Source organism: Diadema setosum, chromosome 11, assembly GCF_964275005.1.
Source record: "Diadema setosum chromosome 11, eeDiaSeto1, whole genome shotgun sequence".
NCBI lineage: Eukaryota > Metazoa > Echinodermata > Echinoidea > Diadematoida > Diadematidae > Diadema > Diadema setosum.
The window spans coordinates 16,535,477-16,553,566 of NC_092695.1; the positions used below are offsets into that span (position 1 = coordinate 16,535,477).

The following is an 18,090-nucleotide window of genomic DNA, read 5'->3' on the forward strand; positions in this document are numbered from 1 at the left end:
GAAATTTTATCTCGCATAATTGGGGGCTAAATGCTATACAATATTTAGTGATATTGTGACTATCACCTGTCTGCAAAAATCCACCTTACTCAGCAAAGGAAAAAGATATGTTGATTGTGGAAATATAGCTACTTTTAGGTACTGGTACCTTATACAAATTTCACCTCATTACCTGATGAAGATAATGGAAATATCCATCGAAGTCAGCAAGTCACATCCACTTATAATAATTATGTCTGACACACATATCACCACATAATCTAAAATATATATGATGCTATAAAGTGGGCATACGGTCTACTAGGGGAAGGATACAGGCCCTGCATATACACCACTTTTCCATATTTATATATTTTCACACGTGTGTTGAATACTATATGAAGTACAAACTACGGTGTACCTACACACCTAGGTCCCGTTTCATAAAGCTTGTTATCAGTGGCAACTGCTACATTTCTGTGACAAATTTGCTTTTAGCCAATCAGATGCAAGGATCTCAGTAGCTTATAACAACTATGACAACTTGTCACTGATAACAAGTTTTATGAAACGGGGCCCTGATTTCACGGTTTGTTTGTTGTTGTCTCTTTCATCAGACACAAGACAATATTGGTAGAAGACGTCAGTAATTTGCATTGACATGAACAATGATGGTCTTTCCACACAAAATCTATATCAATTTGAAACATTATTGGACAGAGGCAAATATGCAATGATTGTGAATCTTTCAGAGAACATAATATGTAGTAATGCAAGGTGTAGTCCCGTGTGAAAATACTACATTACGTGTATGTACATGTAACATTCAACCAATTACAGATTGCCAAATCATTTCAGAGCTAAAGACTACTGTCAATTTGCAATTACATACTGCCCTCTATGCCTCAAACCTGAAGATTTTTTAAAATGTTCTTGAGCATATCCTGGCTAACATCCCGGCAGAGAGCAAATGAAAGCTGATTACACTGGATCTCAGGCTTTCCTTACTGCTCCAGAATGTAGAGCCTTGCCCCAGAGTTAACATTATTTCTCAGAGGCTACATGCATTTGACCACTCATCCCTTTGTCCATTTCCAGAACATCTCAACTACAGCACTATAGCTACACGCATATTAAAACAACTGTGCTGCAGCTGAATGCAGTTGTGTATACACACACAGACAAATAGACACACACACACACACACAAGGACATCAAGATTTTTGTGTGTAGCCGTTGGACTTGAGTCCCAGACCCAAACTAGTCACAGCACATCTTGCAGTCTTCATCGGACAAACCATGGGATAGGACAATTGTATGACTGAGACATGGCTGGATGGACGGACAACACCAAGCCAGATTATAAGTGGCCCGACTGAGCAAGCAAATGTCTATGACATGATTCTGTACACAACAGACCACTAAAAAAAAAATAATGATAATAAAAAAATAATAAAATAAAAGATTGGTGGACAGCTTGGACGCAAGTGTTGTGATTTTCAAACCAGAGTGGAATGATGCAGACGGCTATCTTTGAAGGCAAGACGACACGCAGTCACATCTTTTTGTGTAGGTGGATATCAGAGTCACTATAACTGCACAATCAACAAAACTTTTCTCAGGACTGCTTGAAGACAAAGTCACAAACGAGCGAGAGGTGGTCAGAGGGGTAACTCCACGAGGGCAGCCTCCCGGAGCCAATTTCCTGCTCTCCCGGGAAGCGCAGCAGTGCCACCGGTGCAAGGTGCTCCCGTGTGTACCAGAGATAATCAATGGTGTGGCACTCCTCTCTCCGTGAGCGAATCTTCCAGGTCGTGTACGGGGGTTCCGAGGTGCCGTCGTCACTGAGCTTGGTGTAGGCGCTGGTGAGGTTAAGATCGGAGCCCTCGAACAGGGCATAGACATCCTCGGTTGGCTCGGCGTTGAAGTCTCCCCCGATGATGAGGGGGAGTTTCTCCGAGCTCCTTCTCAGGACCTCAATGAGGTGCTGGCCCTGCTTGGAACGCATCACCTCATAGCCACGCTTGGCCTTCAAGTGAGTCGTCGCTATGCAGAATTCAGTGTCCGGGAGTTCGCTGGACGTGCACTTCAGCCGGTGTAGGACGGCCACCTGGTTGGACACATACCTCCGCCCATTGCTCTCCACTTCGAGGTTTGGCAATGCACTGTGCATCAGCTTGAACTTATTCGTCTTGTAAAAGACCACGCATCCGTCGGGGCCGTTGTTGTACAGGCAGTCCAAACACGGCGAGTCTGGCTTGGGATTGAAAGCACCGCAGTAACCGACTTGTTGCAAGACCGGAAGGAAGAAATCTTTGTAGTGATCAACCTCCTGGAGGCACACAACGTCGGGGTCATAGGTCAAGATCTCCTCCAAGATGGCGTATTTCCTGTTCTCCCACAGCAGGGATTCCTTTGGGCATTTGATGAAGTTGTCTTTGCCTTGGCTTAGCGCTTGAGAAAGAAATGAAGGATTTAGAAACAGAAGTTACTGGAGATTCTTTTGATGTAAACTTTCTTTTAGGCCATATTCATAGCCTGGGGAAAACACAACAATTCTAAGATGAAACTCAGAAAAATGACAAGCAATAGTATGCCCTTAAAAACAATCTCATATTTTTTTTTTGTGAAAACTTTCATACTTTTCATACAAACTTTGAAATGCTGCTCAGTAACTGCAAGATCTGATCACTGCTCTTTGACCTAAAGATATCATGTAACTACGGTGTCTCATCTTTGAAAGATCATCAACTTCAAGCGCACTATCTCATTGCGAGATTATGCTTAATCTCCCTGAGGTATACTGTAAATGATGGGATGAGTACAGCTTACATACAAAATATGCTTCTAGCATCACAACATAGTAGAGACATGCCAGAATGAGTGCTCATAATTTATAAAAGGGCATAGCCATCCAAAGACTCATCTTTCTATTAAACATCTTCTTCAATGACAATTTTTTTCTGCATGAATGCCACTTTATTACTGGGAGGTCTCAGGGGGGCAGATGGATGACTTGTTTGTATCATAGAAGCATTATGAGGATCAAAAGCTTTCAGCTGTACCAACTGTATTACGTTTGATGGATTTGTGCGATATTCAATCAGGCAAAACTGTTGCAGCATGGCATTTCTGTGCCAACTTGAATGTACAATGTACCACCCCACCCCCACCACTCAGTCCACAAGGGGGACAAGAATGAATTAAACACACAAACAGCAAAAAATGGCAAAGTTTTCCCTTCATATACCAATCATGTCAAAGAGAGCATTGCACAAATAGGGACAGTGGTTACAGGCTAATTATGTCTATAATGCTCCATACATCTAGCAATGGCTTTTTGTATTCCACATGGTCTCAACAAATTTTTACTTTGATATGACAGTGTACAGCTGTAGCTAATATTGTAATACAGGAAAGAAATTTACATCTACTGTAAAATTGACATATATGATCAACGTGGAACAATTTCTTGCCCAAAACTGGTCTCTCTTAACACTTCTTCATCACAATACTGTCTCTGAATGCTAAAAAGTGCAGTGTGCATCCACAGGAAAACTCACCATCTGCCAACACATTCCACACCATGACCCTGACTCTCGCATCCCTGGACGGCATCACCGCATCCTCTCCACCGGCCCCGTCGCCACGGCTACCACTGTCCATCTCATCCCCGCAGCTATCCGGTGTTGCCGGTGGCAACCATTTAAACTGTCGCCTTAGGAGGGGCACTTTCCTCACAGGGGCCTCCTGGCACTGATGAAGGAGCTGCTCTCGGGTGGATGCCTCCAGGCGAGTGCCGGAGAGCTGGATGCAAGACATTTGGTCGCTCACTAGCCTGTAATTTGGGGGATGGGTGGGTGAGGGTGGGAAGAGGGGAAGGGGGCATTAGAAACAAAGAAAACAAGATAGGTCAATTGCAGCACTGGACAGACATTTACATACATGATGACATTAACAGACAAAAGAAGTTTAATACCCCTATATTTCTAGTCACTTGGAGAATTACCCAGAAGATTCACCGGGGTATCAAACGTGGGACACTCCGGAAGAATTTTTTTCAAACTAGTGAATGAGCTTCACACTGAATTTCTCGTCTGCTCTTCTACAGTGGAAATACTGTAGTGATACACGGTGTGCAACATACATGTGTGAAACAGCCTGCAAGATGTTGTTGGCATACTGGGCTTTGCATTCCATCTGGGAATTTTAACCGCACCTTGATACCATTCTTGATTCACACTACAGCTTCATCGGGGAGTTCCGAGAGACAGTTCGTGGGGAAAATTGCAGAAAAGTCACCCGCAATTTTACTTGGGATTTCACTCATGAGACCTTTCATACTATTAAAGATCTCCCAGGTTCATCTGTGTGCACCCTTGGGTGAATGTTGCTAAATGTGAAATAGGTATAAAAAAAAAAAGATCAATTGCAGTTTCAAGAAGTTAAACTTTGCAGTTCTGAAGCATTCTTCTTACATTCATCCATTTAAACACAGTTTGCTTTTTCATTTCTTGACATTATCAAAACTACATTCCAACAAGGAATAACAATATCAACTACATGTAGGTCACAGTTCCTCGCTGCACTTTAAGCCATGAAATATTCAGTTCCAGAACAGGTGCAATTTTGTTCCCTAAATAACAATTTACCCTTAGTGCTTTGAGTTCAATACAACCTGTCGCTAAAGATTTATGATCCCAGCATTTATACACTACATCTCTCTGTGCTAGGGAATGAAACCCAATATAGTATCCATATACAATGTACATGCATTTAGTGAATGCAGCAATAGTAGTAGAACACATTCAGCGAAGTATGACGAAAATTTGATAATCCGTTGAAAAGTTATGAATTTTCAAAGTTACAGTGAATTCATTAACGAATGGGAAGACTACTTCTGTTCGTGATGTCACATATGGACAACCGCATTAAATAGAATATAAAAATAATTCCACAATTTTTTTCTAGAAAAAATTTTCACTTGATATCAAATATTCCCATGCTTTCTGAAAGAGGTAAATCAAATGCTCTTTCATTATACTAGACAAGTGAAAATACATTGCATTTTCTTTATATTTTCTTTACATTGTTGTCCACACATGACCTCACAAAATATGCTGTAGTCTTCTCATCCTGCTATGGCGGCACCAAGACTTTAAAAATTAATTTATCTTTAAACAGATTGAGCGACTTTCTTCAAACTGCTGATGTGTTCTACTGATATTACTGCATTCCCTCAATCCACATACAAGTACACTAGGGTTTTATTCTCTTTTTAATGTACAAGACATTTACAGGGGAGCGAAAGCTTTAGACACTAGGGTCTTGATCGTTAAAGAGGGCCGAGTAGTGCCTCCCCGGATTGGAGATGGTGCAGGTTACTACAGCATAAAGTCGCTGGGGTGACACGACCTTCCTAAGATTTTTGTGAAAATGACTTTTTTGGATTAATGGTCAAATAATCGGATAAGTGATGTCCTGTCCAAATCCTAACTGTCTTTCCCCAAAAGTGAAGCCACCACAGCATGTCAAAGGAAAGGTTATCCCATTTGCTATAGTGCTTTGGCCGCCATGTTTTTTGGCTCCCCTGAACATTTGAAATTTTGTAGATCCGAGGTCTTGTCACCCCAGCGACAATAAACTGACCACTGGCCATCCAGGGACTGGGAGGGTTAAGGTGTCTGCTTGCTACTGTATGAGGGCTTTATCCAACATGATAAACACCAATTTTCACTGCCCACATGAGTGTAACGCATATTACCTCGTTGGTGGCCATCCAAACTGTTGTATATCCCGATTTACAATCAAATTTTCAATTTTGAGATTTTCAGTCATTTCGATAGTGGACATTCCATTATACATTGTACATATTGTGAAATTCTCGCGAAAATCACATAAACGGCGGTTGAAATGACCGCTGACAAATTGATGTGCATCACTTACAGATTATTTCTGCACGAACCACAATCCCAAATTACTGTATACACTGTTATTTCGCGTACAGATATTTTCGCTGATGACAAGGCCATAGACATTTTCGCGAGATGTTGTTTTCATGAATTGACGCCGATGCTTACATTAATGCACTATTAACAGGGCGCATGGAGACATTTTCGCGTGTTGTTAAATTCGCGAAATTCACGAAAATTAAACCCTCGCAAAAATAACAGCTTATACAGTAGTCTGTTCCAACTGAACACTACTTTGGCATCAACTGATGAAATGTCTGGAAAGCCCTATACAGTATATCCTGCTACATTATAATGGTATGGGCACACACACACACACACACACACATACACACACATATACTGTGTAACATGGCAGGTATATGACACTTTATGAATACAATACATTGAGATGCACATACTTATCAGCCTTCCCATCCTTTCTCATCCCTGAGTGCATACAAGTTGTATTACTCAGACTGTGACGATGGCAGAAACTAAAATTTCTCACAATGTACACTGTAATCTGTATCAAGTATCATTACATAAACATTGCAGGTAACAAAGGAATACAGGTACAGGAAGAAACCAGGACAAAGAGCCTAGATCTTGAACAACAGGCATGCACACTGATATCTACAGGAGCAGACATAAATCTAAATCGCAAGTCAAGTACATGTACAAGAGCCATCCTACAAATTTGTATGGATGATCTTGATTGATCTCAGATGCAGTATTCAGAAGCCCTGTTGCCTGTGTGCAGGGGAGACAAGCTGCATCTTGATAATGAATAATCCCCCCCCCCCCCATTATTAAGGGGGATGGGGCTTCAGTTTATGCTACAGGAACAACTTCTACATGTAGCTATTTGTGTTGATACCACTACAACTGTATCTTTGTGCAACACTTTTATAAGGACTTCTTGATATCAATAGGCAAGATACATGTCAAAATGCTACAGGTACAAACTGTATATCAAAATGTAATCTGAGTAGGAAGGTCATTGATACAGATCTACAGTGTATGTAGAGACTCATCACTCATCCAATGCCTTAATAGCTCCAATACTGATGACCTAGGAAGAACAACCAATTTTAAACCTTCTAGGAAAAAAATTTTGTCTGAATTTTAGAATTTTGAAGCACTGCAGGCGAGAGCACTGTGATTTGCAGTCAGAATGTCTGTACAGTAAGTACTGTATTGTATGACTACCATACCAACAGATTTAAAGGCTTCATACAATTTCTGCGTGATATTCACTGTTGAGGGTCTCATTTTTGTATGCAATTTCTTGCACATCTTTCATATTTTGCAAACATACACTTTTTTAGCACACAGAAATAATTAAGATTTCGCATTCTCAGACTGAACTAAGTAAAATCATCATCAAAATGAATTTGGCCTTTCCCTATTGAATCAGCTTGATATCATAAAATCAGTGGAAGCTTACACTGGCTAGTGAGTACATGTTAGTCATACATGTCATGAAGCTTCAAAACCTTTGTCATGTAGGATATGACACAAGCTGCTTTGGCAGTCATACACAATTACAAGCACACCTCAAAACCCAAATTACTCATTGACTGCAAAACCAACAGGATGACAGTACATAATGAGTACAAAAATTTCTAATTATGATATTGTTGTCATCATATTTAATGGCATGTGCGGAGAATGACTATTAATACCATGGTGAATTAGAAAAGAAAATGTAAACAATGCCAATTTTGGTAATCTCCCAACATATTCAGAATGAGTTTCCAAATATGTTTAAAGGGTGTGTACAGTTCTGGTCGAGGTGAAGATTTAGCTTTTAACGTTTTGCGAGATATTCAGAAACCACTCTATGAAATGTCAAAGAGCATGCAGTTCTAATGGGTATCAAAAGTTTATTAGATGAAAATCGGTTTTGAAATGGCTGAGATATCCAAAAACAACGTGAAACAAAGAGATCCTAATTAAGTTGTGGCATGTCGCCTTTTATTATTAGCACTTTTTGGGATATCTCAGCCATTTGAAAACCACTTTTCATCAAATAAACGTTGAATCCTTCTTAAAATTACATGCTCTTTCATATTTCATGAGAGGCTTTTCATTATCTAACTTAGGAATGTTCAAAAAATGAATCCCTACCTCAACCAGTACTGTACAGTCCCTTTAATACAGGCGACTCCCATATTATATTATTACAACAAAGTCCTCGGGACCAGCAATTTTCTTCCATTATATCAAAATTTTGTTAAAGCCATGTAATATACCAGATATGCAGACAGATGATAATTTGGGGACCTGAATATTTACTTCGCTGTATTGAGATTTTCACTATAACCATGTTCGCTATAACCTGACTGCACTTTATGTAACTAACATAGGCTCGGCTCAATGTGCAGCTGTCATGACTGTAGTGCATTGTCACGAAGTAAAAATTATAACTGAATGTTCCTTCATTCAGAGAGTATGTGAAGTTTCTGGTAACTTGTTTAAAAGGTTGTTTATTACCCATAACTACATTTTGTGCAAAGTTTAGTGAATTTCCCTTCTTCAATCAGAATATCTGAATATGTATGAATATCCCGTTTATAAACAAAATTGATATGTCCTACTTTAGTTATCTCATCACAAGTAAAAAAAACAAACAAACAAACAAACAAACTCATGTGTCACAGAAGTGCTCCCATGGTACAGTATTCTTTCCATTAAATCGTGAAAATTACATTCCTATTCAAACAAGTCCTGAATTTAACAATGGTGACTCTGTTGTATAATCAGATGCAGCAGGGGGAAGGGCAGCAGTATGCATATTAAATATGACCAATTTTCATGTTACTTTCTAATTCTACAACAAACTACATAGTGTCTTACATTTTAGTTAAACCTGGGTGGTTCCAATTCTTATGGTCTAGATCACATAAAATTTGGTAACAGTTGAGAGTGTATATAAAGAGGCTTCTACACCTTGTACACGTAGGTACCGGTATGTTTAAAAAGCACTGGTTAAAACTACATACCTCAAGATAGTACCAAACGTCCTGAAGAAAAGGGTAGAGGCCATAATGTCAACTTTTTGATGCAAATAGAGCAACAAGATGAAAATTATGTCACATCAACAAGTTAAAATTGTCTTAAAGCACTCTTGACATGCCATTCACAAATGCATCATTTGCAGGATAGCAGGCTCCACACAAGGCTTTTGGGAAGTCTACTCAGTGATGCAAACAGTTGATTCCCTTCAAGATCAGTCCTCTAAACACCATCAATACCAGCACCTATTTCCATTCAGGAAAAAATTAGGGTTGGGATGCTGGTAACATTGCTACCTACCAGCAACCACAAAACCAAAATCAAAAACAAAAACAAAATAACAACATACCATCGCAGACATTTAAACATTTTCAGGAGAAATAAATATTTCCCTGGTAGGTAATAATGTGTCATACACTGTAGCAGATCAAAACATCTGAGTTGCAGTACATCACCGCACTGCACTGCGAGCAAGTCAGTTGTAAAGCCCAATACCTGCTGTGCAATTTGCACCTAGATAGCAAGCAATCTAGACAGATCTTGTCAAAGTAGGAGTGATCCTCTCTGATCTGTGGAAAGTCTCATAAGGCCCGTTCACACACAAGGGAAAAAGTGTGATTTAGATATCGATTTCCTTATTGCGATCAAAATTTAGAAATTTTTTCCTGTGTGGACAGAAAAATTTCACTAATTTTCGCGATCCTAATCGCGATCCAACTCGCACTATTAGTGCGATTTTTCAGATTAATCGCAATTATTTTGCTAAGCGTCGTGTGTGTGAGCGCGATCGAGATTCGGAAATCGGTATTTTTAATCCGATCGTTCGTAGCGCGTGAACGTCAACATTATTGGGACCGCAGGGTCAGTCTTCGGTCATGCAAGTTTCGCACATGCGCAATTTGGCCACTGATCGTTCTTTCCTTGCTGCGAAGTGCGATTTTTCCTTGTGTATGAACGGTCGAAAAAAAAAATCGAAATTTGGATCGCGATTGTAATTTCGATTTTCGTTGTGTGTGCACGGGCCTATAGTTGGCACCAAACGGCCGCACCTGATCACCGGAACTTGCATCTACAGGGGAGGTGGTGGTAGCATTTGCTTGGTTTACGACATGTTCAAAAATTTGGCGACCTCCAGCTTCAGTTTGGGAAACTTACGAGCAAAATCACATAGTGAGCATGCCAAATCAGGCTGACTTGCGGCAAACTGGGGATATTTACACAGACCCGAGGTTGCTATCAATTTGCGCTATATGAAATTGACAGCCTCAGGGTACACAAATTGCACAGTGGGCGTTCAGCTTGAAGGATGCCAAAATCATTATTGACAAAAATTGTTTCATTGACACACAGTGATTATCTAAAGACTTTGTCCATTAATTTTGCATATCACGATCAGATGGGCAATCACTGCATGTATGTATTGCGTGTATGTCTGTATATTTGTATTTGTTTATAAGTGCATGTAATAGGAGTGTAACTGGGGGGGGGGGGGGGGGGGGGCTTGCAGTCCAGTCGATAAGCCTAATATGTTTTCAACCTTTGAGAGTGTCCAAGTTTCAAGCTCTGCTTATAAGTGACTTGTGTACTGTATATCCTTGAGCAAGGCATACAATTACAGGGTTTATCATCATCCATACAAATGTTCCTGTGCTCTACACAGGTTTACCCATGTACCCGATATTCATGTACAGTATATCGGGGTATTTTTCTTTTTGCAATAGCCGGCACAGATATTGTCTACCGTGACAAAAATGCCTTGCAGAGCTGCTGTATGCAATAAATTTAGTAAGTTCAAATTTTTGCGAATCAGGACTTCGTGACAATTTCATATGTTCACAATCGCAGAGTACAGTAATGAACGGAAAAATGTATGCAAGCACATCACATTCATGTCAGGATCACAGTTCATATTTTTTGCATGTTGTTATCACAAATACAAATTGTAGCACCTGACCTGCAAAACTGATGAAAATAAAACCCCTATAAATGGCGTGTACTGCAGCGGTGGAAAATTGCCAACTTTTCTCTTGACAAGGGAAAGTGCATTACTTCTTATTCTGTCAATGTGGTTCTCAATCACATCCACTCGTGTTATTGTCTTTAAAACTCCCCATTCATTAAACATTAGACTTGCAAAATACATGTATATGCTGTATCCAATGTACAGTATACACAAGACAGTAGGCACTCGATAGGAAGTTCCATTTTATCACAGGAGGAATTGGCATGTAAATACACTAATTAAGCAGTAAGAAGAAATATAGCTGAGCTGGAATACGCCCCATGGATCGCAGACAACAATCTGTGTCTATTCCCAGACTAAAAAAACAAAAAACAAAAAAAAAAATCATTTGTGATGTCTCTAGAACACATTCTAAATATGTTTAGAATTACAGACTGCTGTACTAGCAATGAAATGAATCTTTCTTGTAGACTATAAACACTATGTTAGCCCTAACTGCACAATATTTGCAAACACAAAGGCTTAACTATTATTAGAAACAAAGAGTTGAATAATAATAATCAATCTTGATCCCTAAATATACACTTCAAGAGATGATTACATCTGCTCTCACGATTGGTACACAAATATCAATGTCTGTATGCAGCTCTTAAAAATTACCAGGTACATTGTTCCTAGGGTGTCAGAGTGTGTAAAATGTGCTTATGTTAATTCTATTCTTTGTATTACAAATTCTGCTGGTATTTTACACTAGAGGGTTTGCATTTACTGCATAACAAGAAAAGAAAAGAAAACTTCCATAATGATTATACTTAATCTGTACTTAAATGATGCAAATCATGAAACTGCATGATGGACATTCACCTACAGACATAACACAGATTCATGTACATAATTGTATTTTCATTTCTCACTTGCTTGGTAACTAAAAATAATTATGATTATTCATTAAAAGATTGAACAGTTTTATGATTGAACAATATAATTCTGGACAATTTACCATGTGACAACTTAAAAAAAAAAAGAATGACAATACTACACAGACATCATGGTTAACAATACATCCCTGAGCTGAGAAATGTTCTTACCTTACTGCAGCATTCAATAAAATTGTATCTAGCAGAAAACTCCAGGTTCAGGCAAAGTACAACTTCATTCAAAGGCAAGGTACATGTATATGCTCGGGCATATGTTCTCTGAAGAGAAGTATGATCATACGTGACAGCCGTCTCTTGAAATGGCACGAGTATCTTTCATCCAGAGCGGCAAGAACAAGTGTATTTATACCAGCTCGGAGCACATCACTTATAACACCTAGATAAAGGCACTCCTTAGTCTCAACTCCCCAGAACCCTTTCAACCAGCTGAGCTCTTCTTGCCTCTTCCATCAAAGGCTTTCTTCATCACAACTTCCCATAATTAGCACCTGAGTGACGCATGAAAGGTATAAAACTTGTGTACAGTCAATCGTGGATATATTACTGTCTATTTAAAACAAAAAGGAAAATCTTAATAGTTTGTTAAACTAGATCAACATGGAAAAGAATTGGCTATTTCCTCTGCCCAAGAGTCATCCATTGTTTATTCCCATCACACAGGAAGTACCTTTTCACCATACATGCGTACCTTCTTCCTGAGCTGCATGAGGTAACAATACACCTTTAACAAAGCTTTAAAGATAACATTTAAAGCTCTGAGATCACCACAAATTCCGTTATCTACAGCAGTGTAGAATCACATCCTCCAAGTCTGTATAGTGGCACTCAACATCAAGTGATGCCATATAATGCAGTCTGCACTTGTAGACTACAAGTACTTGCACTTTGATGTGCAGTGGCAAGGGACAGATTTAGTCAAGCTAATGATGTGCTGTAATGAGGACAGCTACAAAGTACACCTCAACTTTCCACCTCAATATTCGCATGATTTATTGTGTTCAATGAATGGGTCACATGTGAAAGTGGATGAGTGTCTGAGCATAGACCTACACTGTATAGTACATGTGTAGGTCCATGGTCTGAGTAAACGAAAACAATGTACATTTTGTACATACATAGTTGTGTGGGTGTGGGTGTGTGTGCATATGTGACAACAGTTTCTCAGGAAGTGTGTCAATCATTATCATGCATGCAGCATTAGTGGAAGACTACTGGTATATATACAGTTGATGTACACTTGTACTAGCGTATGATGGCATGAGGGTGTAGATGGGAAGGGCATACAGCAAATCAAGAACATCTTCAAAGTCTAATAAACATGCATTACACCCACAATTGCTCCTCCAACAAAAGACCTCAGAAATTTCTCATGTCCAAGTAAACTACATGAACTGAGAGAAGAAATGATACAAATCCAGGAAGTTGGCTACATGTATTCATGATTCCAATCATAGAGCCTTCACATCCCCCCTCACAACAGAAAAGAACAGAAATGCAGACATACAAGATACAGGTAATAGACAAATGAATACATTTCATAAACAAGCACACACACACACTTTAGTATTAAAAAAAAAAATCACTCAAGGCATGGAAAATGTCATCATTTGATCTTCTTCTTTTTTCATTTTTTTCTTCTTTTTTGTAGATAACACAAGACTGATCAGGATGTAAAAACAAACAGCCAGGTAGGGTTTCTGGGCAAAGCAGCTGGAACTGACACCTACACTGGTATGATGTTGCTGTACATCGAGGGATTTTTCACAAGGCTTGACAGGAAACACACGCACAGGACAGACCACAGCAAATTTCACACTACTTCACTCCTCAATCTTGACATACTGTATAAGCTGTTATTTTCCCAAGGGTTTAATTTTCGCAAATTTCATAAATTACTGTTAGATCGCAAATTTAACAACATGCTAAAAAGTTGCCACGCACTATGACAATAGCACAGTTACGATAGCATCGCTGTCAATTTGCGAAAATGTCTGTGATCACCTCATTCACAAAAAGAACAGCTCTTACAGTACATTTACAATAGTATAACTAGAATTATCACTGAAGGTGATTAATACCCCCGCCCCTAGTGTTGCTTTATAGTACAGTAAACCTCGCTTAAGTCGACATCGCATAAGTCGACAACTCGCTTAAGTCGACACGATAAAAAAGTCCTGATTTTTGCCTTTGTTATTCCTTGAAAATTTCCTCGTCTTAGTCGACATTTATAAGTCAACAACTCACGTAAGTCGACCTGATTTTTCAATAAACAAGGCAAATTCCATAAAATCATATGGCTGGTTTGCATACAGATCAAATTCCGCCCAAGCAAGTTTGTGTGTTGTGGTAACATGGACTCACACGGCAACTTTGTGGTCTGGATAAGAAGCCTTTGAATAGCCAATGACTGCATGTATGGTCTAACATTCAAATTTTGTCCAATATTCTTAAACCTCTCAGATTTACTGCCCTAAAATTTTCACTGACTGATTGATTTGACTTCATAGCTTCTATTTGAACAGTTTCTCTACTCTTTCACCAGAAAATTTACCCTCCACCTACTGTTCTTTGTCTAAGCCATGAATATTTCATGCACCAAAATACACTGTTGTGTATGCCCTGCACGGACATGCAATTCTGGAGATAATCTGACATACATTGTACTCAAATCTTGCTGACATGTAAACACTGACTATTACATGAACAGAGTCAAGTTTTTGGGGGTTTTTTTAACTTACCACCCGACAGCACGAATGAGTGGAAAAATCAGTCCTCGTATGATGGCTTTGATGATGTATTCCATAGACAATCTGAATATTATCAAAATATGAAATAAAGATAAAGAAAACAATGAGTTAATATTATTTTTTCTTATGTATCACTTCTGTTTCAACAATTTTATCAACAAAGAATATAATTAACAAAATCATTCTGTATACACTGTAGTGCCCCAAGCAGTGATAACAATACAGCAACTTGCAATCTGCCCCCCCCCCATGTCCTGAAACCTACGCTTTGTTGATTTCCATGTGTGCCAATGCAAATGGTTAAATTACAGTTGTACATAAATTGCATTAAATGGGTGAAAGTGTAAGCTGAACTGCACTTCCTTGCAGCACTTGGGTAAACAAAAACAAAAAAACAAACACCTATGAAGGAGACATACTGTTAGTATAAAGAGAATTGCAGGAGACAGGATATCAAACTGCAAAGGGAAGTTGCAATTGATAACTTTACAATGTGTGCATGGGTAAAGTGCATCTAGTTATTCCATGTTTATTATCATTTATCACACTTCACAAGAATGGAAGAGCTTCATTTACATCAGACATACAAGTTGTACAATTTTTAGTTTCAAATGCTTTATGTACAGATTCTATGAGGTAATAATGCCATGGCCTCAAACAAAAAGTATGAGTCTCCAATTCAAGTCACAATAATTATAATACAATCAATGTATGTGTAAACATTTCCCTATAATTATATTCTTTTTCATTGAAATAAAAAAAGATTATCCATCGCATTAGACAATGGTAGAGTTTTAATAAATTGGTAGCACAGACTTGTAAGGGAAAGGGGATTGTAACTGGCGATTTATCAATTGATCCAAGGCATACAAACCGTATATAATGTTCTTTATAATCTATCATCGTAAAAACCAACAGGAAACTATGAGACAATGAAATCATTTTCTATCTACGTGTAGAGTAAAACCCTCAATTTTCGGACACTTAAGCTTTTTTGCAATATTTGTTCTACTCAAATAATACTCTACAAAATTATATCTATATTAATGATGTATATCATCATACTTTTTCCCAATATTGGTTTTGTTAAATACATCATAAAATACGCTGAATTTTCTCTGTACTTTCTTTGTCTTTACCCATATTTGATGTCGATGTCGCAACATGTTGTGCACACAAAGTTGTAGTCTGCACCAAAACTTAGAAAATTCATAACTTTTGAACATATGTCACTGTGTTATTTTCCTTGAAACTTTGCTGATGTGTGATAATGATATTTTGCTGCATTCCCTCAATCCACACATACTGATATATATTGGGCTTAATTCGTAAGTCCTACCAAGGTAGTCGCACCCTATCTGAACTGTAGCCAAGCATTCCAAGTCACTCCATCCAGGCCATGGAACGTATGACTACAAAGGCAAGCCAGTATAGCAGTACAGTTCGACCTCGATTATCTGGCCTCCTTTTATCCGGAAATCTCTATTATCCGGACGCGTTCACGCAGTGAAGGACTTTTTTTTTTTCATCCAAAAATTGAGAAAAAAACAGTGACTTTCATGGATCTATTTCACTAATTTCAAAGATGTGCATGATAGGTTTCTCAATATCTAATGAGGTAAAACATGTATGATTGTCACATAAAGATATACTTTATTTTTGTGAAGAAGGGACTACAATTTTGCGCAGGCTAGCATAGATTACACCACCGTTGCGGGGTACGCTACCTGCCTAGCTGCCAGTGCACTGGCACGGCAGCTTGGACGGCAGCTATAATACATAAACATTGTGTCTCCTATATCCGGCCAATTCACTTATCCAGATGAGCGCCGGTCCCGACATGGCCGCATAATCGAGGTCGAACTGTATCACACTCACCCTTGACTTGCTAGTGTTGTGCTTATAGAATTTATACTACCACATAATAAATATTGTGGAAACTATTTAGGGTAGGGCAGTAACAGGGTATTCTGCAGTTGTTCTGAATGTATAAGGGCAATTACTGTATGTGCTGTTATTTTCGAGAGGGTTTAATTTTCACGAATTTTGTGAATCACGGTTGGACTGCGAATTTAACAACACGCAAAAATGTCGGCATACACTGTGCTTTTTTATAGTGCACTTACGATAGCCTCAGTGCCACATCGGGAAAGCAACATCTCGCGAAAATGTCCGTGAGCTCCTCATTCGCGAAAATATCTACAGGTATGCAAAAATAACAGCTTATACAGTACCCCTGAGGGCAATTACCCCCCCCCCCCCAGCTAATACTGGTTAGTGATGGTGTTAAAGATCAGGGTTGGGGTTAGGTTTTATGGTTAGAATTTGGGTTAGGGTTAGGATTAGGTTCAGGATTAGGAATCAAGGATTTAATTAGGGTTAGAGTCAGGGGAAGGGTCCTGGGTAATTGCCCAGGCGTTAATTGCCCTAGACCCATTCTTAACTATGAGAGTAATCAAGACTTGAAGTGATTTCTAACTTTGCTGACTACTAGAATATCTAGTCTACGAGGCAGGGCTCAGGAGTAGGACTAGAACTAGAACTCTGACAGAATAATCTAATATCTAGAACTAGAACTCTGGCAGAATATTCTACTTCTACTAAATTACCTAGAGCCTACATGACAACTGGGAGATTAATTGTGCAAGAAATTTTTATGCAATAAAACTGTGTACTAAAACTCGAGACATTATAATCAATCATAATCATATCCAAAACTTCATAAACTATGCCTAGACTCTACTATACTATGTATAATTATGTTGAGTAAAGTCTGAAGAAGTTGCTGCGGTTGGAATGTTGGATATTGTTTGTTGCGTCACTCTTCATTCATTAACATTGTCTAAAATTAGAAAACCTAGCTATGAAACGAAGCCAACATTGCAATAGTCAACATAATGCAACAACATTGAACAGTAAACTTGATAGTGTGCTTGGCCGCCGTGTACTTTTTCCACATGATTTCCTTTATCATGGCCAATGAAAACCTTGCAATTACCGGTACTGTACTAAAATGGGCAGGGAGTAAAATGGGCTGGTATCGCTATATGGATAGTGTAGACCTATAGAAATGCTATAGATCTAGATCTAACGGTAGATTCTAATGCAATGCCTTCCCTTTTTTTTTTTTTGGTCTGGAAGCTCAACTCGGCTCAGCTCTCAGCTCAGCATGCTCAGCTCAGCAGGCAAAGCAAACAGCTAAAACAATGTATGGGACCATTAAAAACCCAGTAGGCCTAGTGCAGTACATCCATCTAAGTGCAGGCCAAGGAATCCACCTTGTTCGACTTTGTAGTTTGATATTTGTATAAACATAACATTTGATGAATATCACTCTAAAATGCATTGGTCAAGCTATCAGGTTTTACCTGGTGTTATCGTCGATCCGACGTCACAGAACCTTCTTAATAGAAGCTAGTCTGCTCGCTGCTGATGCCGATGATACCGACCGGTCGGTGCGTGTGCAGTGTGTGTGTGTGTGCTAATACCAA

The 18,090-nt window shown here is 39.0% G+C and overlaps 1 protein-coding gene across 1 annotated transcript; it reads right to left on the reverse strand.

Moving 5' to 3' along the window:
* Nucleotides 1–1,597: 1,597 nt before the first annotated feature.
* On the reverse strand, nucleotides 1,598–14,655 carry LOC140235147 (nocturnin-like). Its single transcript, XM_072315184.1, has 3 exons — nucleotides 14,591–14,655; nucleotides 3,543–3,817; nucleotides 1,598–2,433 (listed from the first exon to the last, which is right to left on the reverse strand). The coding sequence occupies exons 1-3, from the start codon at nucleotides 14,653–14,655 to the stop codon at nucleotides 1,598–1,600; spliced, it is 1,176 nt and encodes a 391-aa protein (XP_072171285.1).
* Nucleotides 14,656–18,090: the final 3,435 nt, after the last annotated feature.